Below are 13,163 nucleotides of genomic sequence, written 5' to 3' on the forward strand. Positions count from 1 at the left end.
AGAGTAAAGGGCCGAAGTTGGACACGCCCAGGACATACGAAAAACTAAGAGTTCTTCGGGTTCCTTGTTTGTTGCCCATCTGGTCTGTCCGTTTGCATAACTGATGATAATTCAGGAAACAAAACCCTTGGCCCTGATGCATGTCCTGTACCTACATATGGATGCCTGTCTGTAGGGGCGGATAGTCCTGGGATGTTTGCTAAAACGGTACAGTCCCGTACCTTGCAAGATAAATGCACTATTCCCGTCCTAGTTGCGACGGGAATATGACCAGTCCATACCACCCGTGCCTGATTGAACCGTCGTGGAGTGGTAGGAAACGCAAATGGGATAACTATTCAGAAAGCACTAAATTAGTAAAGCAGAGTATCAGTCAATCGGGGCCTGAGGTAGAGTTGTACAGCACAATATGCATTTACCCACTCTTTCATAGGTTGCTCAAGCTAGTTATAGAGATATGGTACAATAATAGTATGTAAACCAGGCGATGTAAAATGAAAACCTGGAGCTGACGATTGACGACACGGCAGGCAGTGTGGTCTAGGACAATGACCATGAAACTCAGGCTGTGATCGTTGCCCAGTCCTACCTTCATCCTTCAGGCGAGAGGAAGGCTGTTAGGGCAAAGTTGGGTATATATCTCAGATGCCGCAGCCCAAAAGGGTGGAATCCCACTTCCCCATCCCAACACTGCTCGATGTCACAACCGAGAACACGTCGGTGGTTCTCGACCCCTTTCGAGCATCATGCCCACCTACGTCGTCGGCTGATCTGTCATGGTGATTCGCCGCCTGGGGCCAGCGGCCAATGTACCAGCGGGGTTGCTCTGTGGGTTGCAGGGACTCTGCAGCATTGGGTCGTGCATCCGCCTCTGGACAGAGGGAGAGCAGTTAAGGGGGGTTTTACTGGGTCGACTAGGAGAACCTAGCTCTGCAGAGTGCAGCATATCAAGGCCAGCACGCCGCCGCTCTGCCCAACAATTCGCCTGCCACACCCGCGCCACAGACTCTGGCGTCCTCCTATCTCCAGGGGCCCAAGGTTCGTCTCTCTAGATTCACCGCGGCCCGCATGCTGCCGCTGCTGGCGGAGGATCTGCTGGTGTATTTTCGATCATGTGACCGCATGGTGTAGTGGCCGCGCTGCTCATTCGCGTGGGCAATGGCAGGAAGCCCTGCTAGCAGCACACACGTTTTTCTCTTCTACTCGACGATGACGACGGGGATGGAAGCGCCCGGACACTATATTGGCGTATACCGAGTTGCCTATGGGCAGGTGAAGGACATGCTCTAATCAGCTGCGGCATGCTTATTTGTCGTTGCTATCGTCTGAAGTCCCCCAGTTGCTGGCGGTGTGGTGCTTCATTTCAGGGCCCGCCATTTGGCCCTTCTCTCCCCACATTCAGATCAGCAGTGCTGTTTCCAAAGCGGTTCTGGTTCTCGCTTTGACGGCTGCTTAAGCCCTCTTTATATGCCTATCCTGAGCCCTCCCATGTTTTTTTGACTTTCCCTTTCCGCTTTTGTGCTGGACGACGATCTTATTGCCGTATTATCCCCACACTGAACTGATCCACTCGGACTTTATTTGAGCGAATAAGTTATTATTAGGTTTCAAAAAGGATCCCAAATATAGTTTCTATATACATATATATATATATATATATATACATATATATATCTTATGATATTGATCTCAAAGATACTGCCCACCCGCTAGCCCCTCAATTACCCCTCCGTTACCAGCTTTCGCCGGAACAATTCGCCAACCTGGCTACTCTCATCCTCAGTTGGTTCTTTTCCTTTTTCTCGTTTCTTTCCCCGCGATTGCGGCTATTCCATGAGGAATCTGTCGACCAAGAATTTGAAGCGGCAAAAAAGCCGTCATCGGCTTCTCAAAGCCAAGCGATGGACGAACCACGCGGTATTTTGGGCCTTTCAAATGAGCTGTTAAGAGAAATATTGGACCATTTGGCCCGGGACCCTGAGAAATGCGTCAGCGTCGACCGTCGTGCGTACCTCTCGATTGAGAGTTTCAAGCGCCCCAGCCCACCAGAGCCAACACCTCTCATTTATGATCCTAAGAATGGCTTCCAGGAAGACTATAGGACGGACATCGACCGCTTCAGAGAGGTGTGCAAACGGTTTGCAGACCTAGGCGCCTCCTATAAATTTAGCCGGGTCGTGGTGCGGTTTTCTGAAAGCGCATTTCGGAAGTTGGATATGTTGTCAAGCTCCCCACATTTGGCAAGGCATTCGAGAAATTTCACGTATATTATTCGGTCGTTTTACGTTGAAGGTTGTTCATAATTCCTAATCTCCCCGTGCTGCTTCCTTGCTCCCTCATTTTCTTTCCAATTTCTTCTTCAGACATGGTGTGTCTAACGCTCTATCTCCTTTTCTGCCCTTCGGTTTTATTTTTAGATCGAGACAAGCTCAGTGAACTTTTCTTAACGGCGGATTCCAGTAAATTAAAGATTTCCGAACATCATCGTCGACTAGAAGAGCAGAAACGTTTAGTCAGCTCGGGTGAAGATTTCGCTTCCCTGAAACGGGCCATGCGGGCATTCAAATCGCTTCAACATATAAAGATTTTGAAGGTGCAGGATGACATGGAGCGGGAGCTTTTACAATTCATCGAGCGACACGATAATCCGCTTGATCCATTAGTATCATTGGATTGGAAACCGGCATGCTCCCATGCAGTGCAGACTCTCGCAATAGCTCTTCTCGAATCTCAGCCCCCTGTCAACCGATTCTCCGGCCCCCAGATAAATCCTCAAGCAGCTCTCACGTTAAAACGAGCCCCAATCGATATGGTTTCCGCGCTTGCTGTCAAGCTGACTTGTTTGGAAATCCACTTCGATGCGATAAGATACGTTAATGCAGAGATGCGAGAATTATCAGAAGTATTTCATACTTTATTCATGGCAGCCAAAAATATGGAAGCTGTGCATTTAGGTTTTCCATCGCGGATACCACTAGATCTCCAGCTCGAAGATATATTCCATAACGTATACTGGGAGAGGCTGCGCGCATTCGGCATCCAAGCCTGGCGCCTGGATGCGGAAGAAATTATCGACTTCGCACGCCGCCACCGCCGAACGCTCCGCGGTCTTCGTTTACGAGACGTCCTCCTCAAAGAAGGAAGCCTGTGGAAAGATGTCCTTTCCATGTTGCGTGAGGAGATGGATAATTTGGAGTGGGTCAGCCTGCGACGGATCGATTATTCGAATGCTTTCGACGAGAAGTGGGCTACCAGCGCCGATATATCAGATATCCAGTCATTCCCTAATTCTGACAGCGAGGATGACGACTTTTTTGACAGGTATGATCCTGACACCAACGGTGACAACGACGACTATGAAAGCATCGGTGATGAATCGGACGGATTGAGCTCGCATAATGGTGACAATGGACCCAGAGCAAATCAAATTGAACTTTCGCCTGATACGGCTTTCTCTTTGATATCACCCTGTTCACACTGGACAACGCCGCTGACGTTGATATCTGCCGATGACCTTGAAGATAATGGAATCAATGTGGAGTACCGGCAGAGGAAGCTCTGGGAGGAATGGGTGATTTCAAAGCCGAGACATTCTACTATATAAGGATATCTTCAGTTTTTTTATTTCCTGTTTTTGGTGTGCTGATGAATTTCCTTGATTTCTCTTGACGACGGTTGGAATGTTTTGCCCTCCTTTCCATGGTTTTTACGTTGCAAGTTTTGCTTATTTTGACAAGTTATGTTTCGTGTTGACGACTTTTCTTGGCCCTGTTTTTTCGTGTTTGTTGTTTCATCCCCAAACATCACGAAAGGGAAAAAAAGGAAGGAAATACAGAAAGATAACCAAAATAAGGTGTCTTAAATCTTCACTAAAAGCCTCTCTTGCACCAATATTTTTTTGCCTTGCTCTGTTGCCGCTTTTTGTTGGCATTTGTTTTACTTCCCCGTCCTCTTCATTCATTCAATCACATCCGCATTCCACAAACCTCAGCCAGTTAAACACCGTCCATTATGTTTTTTCAAAATGTTATGCACTGATTTTACATGCGTTAGCGTGCGAGCAGGAAAAATCTGAAGGGTCTTCTTGAGGTTATCCTCACTTATGCCTGATGAAGTGCCTCGCGCCGTGCATTCATTGAACCATAGTGTGTGCGCGATCTTGCTTGCTTGTTCGCCGTACTTGCTCTCTTTCATATCGATCTTTCGGGAGGCACGGAGTTTGATGGATGTTTTATATATTCATAAAATAAATAAAAGTTGCTCTCATAGGTGTTCCAAAAAAATATCCAATCAACGTTAAAAAGATATATACCCTAAAATGAATTGTATGTAAGAGAATAACTAGGTCCTAGGATTTCCTGAGTCCAAGATATCATGCTTTATCGCCGAAAAATCCTCGTTGCATGAATCATTGAGCAGGTATTGCAGGGTATAAATAAATTAAGCAGTCGAGAATAAGCAGCCATACTCAAGAATTAAGAAGAGAGAGAATAAAACAGGAATTTCCTCCAATAAAATTTCTATAAATAGCTGTACTAAAAGGAATTATGTATCATCAGGAGTTGTCAGGGTGTGTAGAAATGTTGATCCGAAAGCTGGCTGACAATGGTTCCTAGGGGTTTCATAGCCGGACTGATTGCTGAGCACAAGAGGCGGCGTTAGGAAACCCAGGAAATGCTAGTTCGTAACATCGTCTGCGATGAGCGCAACGGTACTATATTATATGCATCAGAGGGCTGAAAGGAACGTAAACGGGTATTTTTCCGAGGATATGGGAGGAAGGACGACATTTACATGTGGACTCTCTCAGAAGAGGCAGAGAAAGTCGATGTTGGCTTCAAAAATCGCCTGTTCTCGGACATGCTTCAGAAGGTATCCACAGTGTTCAGCTGGGTATTCTAGCAGCTTGAGAATTCGAGGGTCCGGACAGTTTTCTAAGAACATGCATACAGCCGTGCATTCGGCGTGAACTCTTGGATGCATCCACCAGTGGTTTTCTTGACATTTCTTTGCCAGCCAGTAGCCCAAGATGAGAACTGCCCTAGGATCCTTCTTTTCCAGTAGCGAAGTATAATCTGGTAACCGTGCCATGCTTACTCACTCTCTGTAGTGAGTGCACCACAGTGTACGGAAAACCACACTGTAAAGAAAATATTTTGAATATAGTAATCTTCAAAAATTAATTAATAATCATCACCATATCTATCTATAATATAAAGATTATCTATATACTCATTAGAAGATGTAGAATTCACTGTAAGTTGAGATTCTATAGAATTATCTTATTGTGGTTAAGTGTCTATAGATTTTGTAGATTTGATTTCAATCAATTGAAGAGTCTTATTAAATGTCTTTTTCATCTCATCTGCTCTACAGATCAGAATCTTGTGATTGACATTCTTAATAGAGAGAACTTCATCTACTTATATCTGTCTGTGAGAGGATTTGACAATCTGATATCTATTTATTTAATAATAATCTGCAAGTTCACTCTCACAGTGTATATTTAATTTCACCTGAATCAAGCTACTCTTGAAGATCTTGTTCAATTATCTTGTCAAATCAGGTATAAGAGTATTCTTCACATCTTCTAAGATCTTGACTGCTGTATTAATTTAATGACATAGTTTTATAACTATCTCTGAGAAGATTAATTATAAGAAGATAGTTAACAGTTAATCTGCAGATGATAAAATAAAGTGATTACATATATTATTATTATTATTACATATGTTGAGATCTGAGACATCATTAATAATAAGAGGTCTCAATTAATTGAAAATTATATTATAATTAACTGAATACATTTCACAGTTAATAAAGTCAGCTCTTACAGTATTATATTTAAATACTTACAGTTAAATACTCTTCAGATTAGTAAGAAATTATCTATTATTATACTGCTTATATCTGTAGTAGATAGTCTTATTAACTATCTTTATATAATAATATTTATACTGCTGAAAAGATATATTATTAAGAGATTATAGAATATAACTTATATAAGATAAGAATCTGAACAGAATAATCTTATAAAGATTATAGTATTAAATAAATTCTTCTATAAGATAAAAACTATGATTATTTATTAATAATAGTTAATAACTACTTATTTAACACTTTTTTATCATCTTATTAAATCACTTAATTCATTCAAATTCAATCTCATCATTTATAAAGTCAGACTCAGATACAGTGATAATATAGTTATCAGATAAGTTAAAGTATATATATTAATTCTTTAAATAAATCTTTAATTTTATTATAATTAATGAATTTAATACTGTATTATCTTCACTAATATACTTTATCACTGTTATTAATCTGCAGAAGTATAATAACTGTATAACAGAATTTATATCTTTAAAGACAGTTATAACTCACTATCTGTATTCTTCTTCTTCTTGAAATTCAATCTTATTAAAGTTGTAGATATTATAGTGAAAAAATTAATATTAATTAAAGATAGCTTTATATTAATTAAATCAGTTAATAATAAAGCTGTCACGTCTCTGACCGTGTCAAGACTCTGCTACGGTTTCACACGGCTCATCACTTTCATGTGAATGATTTTATTCATCTCACAGATCATTCAAACCGGTTTTCAATCACTCTATAATATTATTTGAATATATTATAGAAAGATCTGATTGATGAATATGAGAACTCTGCTTCTATATAAGGTCAGCAGATTACTCTTTCTTAATAGTAAGATGCTGCTGAGGTATCAGTCTGACTATTCTCACTTATGAAATGAGAGAAGAGTATTCACTTATTATCTATATAGAATAGCTAGATGCTGACTTCTCATCAAAGAAGTCAGTGATTTATTTTTCTTCTACTAAAATATATATAAGAGTTACTATATATCTTATACAATCTTCTTAGTATACTAAGTACTATATCTGTGATATTCTTATAATAACTCTGTAGTCTATAAGCTCACTATTTAAACAAGATAGTCAAGCTCACTTATACAGCTTCTTAAATAACTATCTCTATATAATACTACTGACTAGTCACTGCTTCAGTTCTATTATATTACAATTTAAATTACTTAATCTGATTATACATTTGAATCAGTTGAGCTCTAATAGACTGATATAATCTTATACATCTATACTGAGACTAATCTGATCTCACTCTCTGAGAGAAACACTATATCATTCTCTAAAGTGTGTATATCTCTACTCTGACAGAAATCTGAGATTTCTGAACTCACTGTATATTTTAACATGAGCTCTTTAACTACTCTACTATCATCACAGTCTCTACACATCTACATCTATTATAGAGATAGAGAGATTAAGATTAGAGATTCTCTGAGATATAAGAGAAATATATTATCTAAATTTCACAGCTTTATCTGTACTCTTGAACAGAAATTTCATCTTAATCTGAGTCAGTATAATACTTATAAGATATAAGTAATATACACTGTCAATCTTCTTGAAAATATCTCTGTAACTACTTGAGTTATTAAGAAGAGAGAGCTTAAGTGTATTAATACTGTTATAACTTAAGAAGAATTCAAGAACTTTCTACTGAATTAAATTGAAGATCACTGTAATCACAGCTTTACAGTAGCACAGCAGTTTAACTTATTATATTAATAAGATGATAAGAATTCTTCTGATTTCAATTTAAGATTTAAAGAATATTGAGAGAAATTAACTGATAATTTGAATTAATTAAAAACACAGCTTTATCTTATAAAGCTGACTTATAAGATGCAGATAATAATATTATAATATTAGAGTTTATTAATTAATTATACTGAGCTTGTCAATCTAACTTCTCAAATCTATTTAAATAATTAATTCTTTAAGAAAAAGACTAATAAGATCTCTTCTAAGTAATTAATAATAAGATCTAAACAGCACTGTGACAGCTTCAGTGTAGAGAAAGTAAAGAAGAATTTCAAGTATTTTAATTCTTCACTCACTGTAAAGAAATATTAAAAAAGATTTGATAAAAATCTCTATTTTAACTACAGAGCTGATAATTACTATATCAGTGATTATAAGAAGCTGAAGAAGAGAAGAAACTGAGAAGATATCTTCTCAAAGTTAACTTCTCTTCTAATAAATGTATTTATAAAAGATAAAGAGGAGAAAGAAATGAAGAATTAATAATTCTTATATCTCTGAGTTTATATTACAATCACAATACATACTCTGAATAAGAAGATACTAGTGAGATATCTACTCAACTTCAGAGTGAATATTAACTTCATATTCTATTTCTTTTCTTTGATGAAGAGTTGAAAGAAGATAGATTTATCAGATTATATAAAATTTACTAATGAAATGAAATATCACTATTTTAACATAATTCAAGTAATATATGTAATCACAGACTTAGAAGAAATCTTTAAGAAGAGCAGTCTGCTTCTTCATATAGTTAATATCATGAATGAGAATATCATTCTAGATCTTCTATAATTAAGAGAAAACAATTCTCTCATTGACTGAGTTACTCAGATATAATGATACTGTCTCACTGATAAAGAGATAGTGATAAAGAAATCTGAAGAGTTTCATTGAAAGAATCTTGAGAAAAAGATAGAGTTGATATACTATATAGTAGATGATTAAGACTTGAGAATAGATAAAGAAGTTATCACTCTTGCTATAAGATTAGCAGCTGTATTCATCATTGAAGACAGATATATATAACATCTGTTTACAGATTATAAGAATGTCTTTTTGAAAAGAAAAGCAGCAAAGTTTTCTGATATCAAGATATAACATAAGATTTATCTTGAAGACAGTGTAATAATACTGTACAGAACTCTTTATAACTTATCTGTAAAGAAATTGAATGTTCTGTGTAAATATCTTGAAGAAGTGTAATCAAAGAACTGAATACACTTATCAAAGAGTCTGACAGAGACATCTATACTCTTTGTATTCAAGAAGAATAATAGACTATACTTATGTGTAGACTATAGAGGTCTCAATAAGATGATGATTAAGAATTACTATTTATTATCATTAATTAATAAGATGATTGATTAATTATCTGAAGTAAAGATGTTCTTAAAGATTGATATACAGAATATCTATCATAGAATCAGAGTTAATGAAGATAATGTTTGAAAAACAGCTTTTCATATCAAGTATAATAATTTTAAATATCTTGTTTTATCTTTTGATCTTTGTAATGCTTCAGTCATCTTTCAGATCTATACAAATGAGATACTGCAGAGCCTTGTTAACATCTTCTGTATAGTATATCTGAACAACATTCTAATCTTCTCAAAATCAGAGAAAGAACATGATACTCATGTTTAAGAAGTGTTAAGTCACTTGAGACAGTATTAACTCTATACAAACACTGAAAAATGCTTATTCTACATACAGAAGATTGATTTCTTAGATTATATTGTTGAAGTGAACAGTATTTCAATGAATAGAAGTCAGGTCTTCATTATTAAGAACTGATCAGTGCTGTGAATGTATCACAAGATACAGATATTTCTAGAATTTATGAATTTCTACAGACAATTCATTTATACATATTCACAGAGTACTGTTCTTCTTACAGATCTGTTAAAGAAAAGTGTGAAAGATAGAAAAATAAGACTGTTTATTCTCACTCAAGACACTGTGCAGGCATTTGCAGAATTGAAACAAGCTTTCATAGATATTATAATACTGAATCACTTTAACCTCAACTTACTCAGTCAGTGTGAGACTGATATATTCAGAAATGAAGTCTGTGAAATCTTTTCACAGTTAACACTGAAGATCTTTCAATATTGAAAAAATCAGAGAATAATCACTTCTGAAAAAACAGATAATAAATTATCTGTAAGAGAAGACTTTTTCATAGAGTCTATAAGATGCTGTGAATAAAGATCAGTGATCTTCTTCTTTAAGAAATTATCACTTATATAGAGAAGATATGATACTCATAATCAGAAGATGTTAGTAATTATTAAATTCTTTAAGATTTGATAATATTATCTTCAGAGTAGTAAGTACTCAGTGTAAGTTCACACTGATTATACAAATCTGTGTTACTTCTTAATAATAAAGAGCTTGATAGAATGTTAAGTCAGGTGAGCAGAGCTGCTTTCAGAGTATAATTTCTATATCTAATATTATTCAGATCAGCTTAATCTTACTGACATACTATCTAAATAATCTGATTATAATATTATTAATATGAAGAAGAATTCTATAAAAGAATCTCTGTTATCACTGCAGAAGAAGCTGACTGCAGAGAATTAAAGTTCTCTGAAGCTTAGAAACAGCACTGATAAGATAGCTGTATAACTCAGTATAGAAGATAAAAGAAAACTCAAATCTCTGCAGAGAATTAACACTGAAGATCATGAGCTTCTTATATCATATCTTATAATTATTGAATTGATAAAGAATGAAACAGTTTATAATCTTTTAACTTAACTACTTTTGAAATTTATTAATAAGTTATAGAAGAGAAATGTCTCTACTGCAGCTTGAATTCAGAAGTTAAAGAAGACAGAATCTGATTTAAACTTGAAAGAGACAGACTCTGAGTAGAACAGTATCACTAAGAAATTAAGTTACTGATAACTAGAAGAATATGAATTTCTACTGCTGAATAATTCAGTCTTTATCTCTTATAGTAGAGTAATGTATCAGAACTTATTGAGAATTCATTATAATAATTCTTATACAGAGCACTTCAGATTAGAGAAGACTGAGAAGCTTCTAAAATATAAATATATTTAAGATAAGCTCTGAATAGATGTCAAAGAGTATGTTATTGTAATATCTGTTAAAGAATAAAGATCTCACAGTATAAGTAATACAGTGAGTTGATATCACTGCCTGTTTCAAAGAGCTTATAACAGAATCTATTAATGAATTTCATAGTTAATCTACTGAAGTTGATAAGAGTTAAAGAATATGACTTAATTTTAATCATTGTTAACTGCTTCATAAAGATAATTAGATATATCTTTACTTATAAAAAGATTAAAGCCTCTGAATTAACTGATCTATTTTTAGATATCATCATTTATAATCATGATACTCTGAAATCATTGATAACAGATCAAGAATTCCTTTTTATCAGTAAATACTGATCAGCTTTTTACTATTATCTTATAATAAGACATCTTCTCAGTACTGTATTTCATCTGCAGACAGATGATCAGACTGAATATCAGAATCAGACACTAGAATAGTATCTTCAAGTATTTTATTCATATTATTAGAATAATTGACTTAAATATCTTCTAATCACTGAATTCATATATAACAATGCAAAGAATGCAATCTTAAAGATATCTTCTTTCTATATTTATTATAAATATAATTCTTCATTACTTAGTGATATTGTAGATAACACTTTAAAAAGAGAAATAAGCAGTCATAATATTGAATAGATACAGAGAATAAAGTATTTCTCAGTATTAGAAGTAAAAGTGAGATTGAAACTATTGAATAAAATTCATAAGAAGACAGTGAAAAGCATTCATCATACTCAGAAGTAATACATAAAATACTATAATTGAAAACATCTTTCAATGAAGTTCTTGATAGAGAATTAAATACTATTTTTAGTAAAGAATATCAAGATAATGAGACTATATAAGAAGCTTAGTAAGTAGTGACTAGAGTCTTTCTCAGTAATAAGAGTAATAAGTAAGCAGATATATAAGTTGAAATTACTCACAGAATTGAAATCAATTTATTCTGTTTTTCACATTTTCTATTTGAAGCTCTATAAGTAATACTCTGAGACAGAGCTGTCTTAACTGAATAATATTAAGATAGAGAGTGATACTGAATATTTTATGAAGAAAATATTGAATAAGTCAATATATTACAGTAAGTGTTAATATCTTATGAAATGAGAAGATTATTTATTATCAGAGAATTCATGAGAACTGCTTGAGCATTTGAAAAATACTGAGAAAGAGATTGCAAGCTATTGTCACGCTCCCGGCCGCGTCAAGACTCTGTTGTGATTCCACACGGCTCATCACTTTCATGCGGATGATTTCATCTCATCTGAACCGGTTTCCAATCACTCTATGACATTATTCAGAAGGCCCGGTGGCGTAGTGATTAACTACGCTACCATGGAGCCCCAATTAGCGGCCTTCCCTCCGGGGAATGAATGCCAAGAGAGGGCAGGTTCGAACCCTGTGAAGGCCATCTTAACCACAGCTTCCACTGTTAAGTCATAAAACAGTACTGGGGGCCCCCGGGTGCACTATAGCAAATCATCATCAAGCTTAAGATGTCCACCCCAGGGGTTCCCGGGCGCTAATTCTCACTGATCTTAGGGTTAACAGCCCCCCGGGCGCTTCAAGTTAGATCAGTACTAGAGTGATTGGGGTCTAGGATGCCTGCAGGATAGCAAATCATTGTCAAGCTTAACTGGCCAGGCCTCATCCCCCTCACTCTAGGCACCCACTTCCGGGGAATGAGATTTAAAAACTATCTGATTAGGACACCCTGGGCCTAGCAAGGACCTAGGTGAGATGAGGCCTAGGCATCCTTAATAGGTGGTTAGTGCAAGCAAGACTGTGACGGCCAATTGATAGGCTGAAATGCCGAGATTGACAGCTGGAAGGATAGAGACTTAACTAGAATTGAGTAGCTCTGATGTTATGTTGGCCCTTACGGCCGTTGCGGTTAGCGATCCCACTAGATCACGTGACCCATCACTATATCATGTTCCTGTAGATAGATCTATCAATACAACCTTCAACTATTCTACAGGTTATAGCCTGAATGACATGTTTTTCTTTTTAGAATGTTGTATCAACATATTTTTGATATGAATAGTTTGTCTTTTTTGAAAAGACTCTCACTCTTTATTAGAGATATTTCATTTTCTCTGAATCTGTCAGTCAGCAGATTCATATACTTTATTTTTTTTGAGAAAGTGTGTTCTTCATTGTGGAGAATATCACTTTTTACCTTTTTTTTTTTTTACACATCTAGAAGAAGCAGAGTCATCTCAATATGAGTGATACATCTGTTACTTCAGAGTTCAGCTCAAGGCTCAGAATCACACACTTCACTAGACAACTCATTGATAGAATGACTACTCATTATAAGAAAGCTTCTGACTTGCAAGATGAGACTGAGGTCAGTTTTCACCAGAGTATGAAATTTGATGATGATGAGACAACAGAGAAACTTCAGAACAAA

General features: G+C 35.9%; 2 protein-coding genes across 6 annotated transcripts; one reads left to right on the top strand and one right to left on the bottom strand.

Moving 5' to 3' along the window:
- Nucleotides 1-400: 400 nt before the first annotated feature.
- Nucleotides 401-5,099, bottom strand: BDCG_17911 (the record flags this gene model as incomplete). 5 transcript variants are annotated; one of them, XM_045426958.1, is made up of 3 exons in its annotated part: nucleotides 401-2,491; nucleotides 2,914-4,034; nucleotides 4,101-5,099. In XM_045426958.1, the coding sequence occupies one exon, from the start codon at nucleotides 5,089-5,091 to the stop codon at nucleotides 4,807-4,809; it is 285 nt and encodes a 94-aa protein (XP_045282776.1). In that variant the 3' UTR covers nucleotides 401-2,491; nucleotides 2,914-4,034; nucleotides 4,101-4,806. The 5 variants fall into 5 exon arrangements, with proteins under 5 accessions (XP_045282776.1, XP_045282775.1, XP_045282774.1 ...); XM_045426957.1 differs by having other exon boundaries at nucleotides 2,625-4,034; XM_045426956.1 differs by having other exon boundaries at nucleotides 401-4,034.
- On the top strand, nucleotides 901-4,507 carry BDCG_08986 (F-box domain-containing protein). The gene is made up of 2 exons (XM_045424758.1): nucleotides 901-2,292; nucleotides 2,418-4,507. Exons 1-2 carry the CDS (start codon nucleotides 1,902-1,904, stop codon nucleotides 3,602-3,604), a joined length of 1,578 nt encoding a protein of 525 aa, XP_045273402.1. The 5' UTR covers nucleotides 901-1,901; the 3' UTR covers nucleotides 3,605-4,507.
- Nucleotides 5,100-13,163: the final 8,064 nt, after the last annotated feature.

The sequence above is a fragment of the Blastomyces dermatitidis genome (assembly GCF_000003525.1).
Source record: "Blastomyces dermatitidis ER-3 genomic scaffold supercont1.13, whole genome shotgun sequence".
NCBI classification, from domain to species: domain Eukaryota; kingdom Fungi; phylum Ascomycota; class Eurotiomycetes; order Onygenales; family Ajellomycetaceae; genus Blastomyces; species Blastomyces dermatitidis.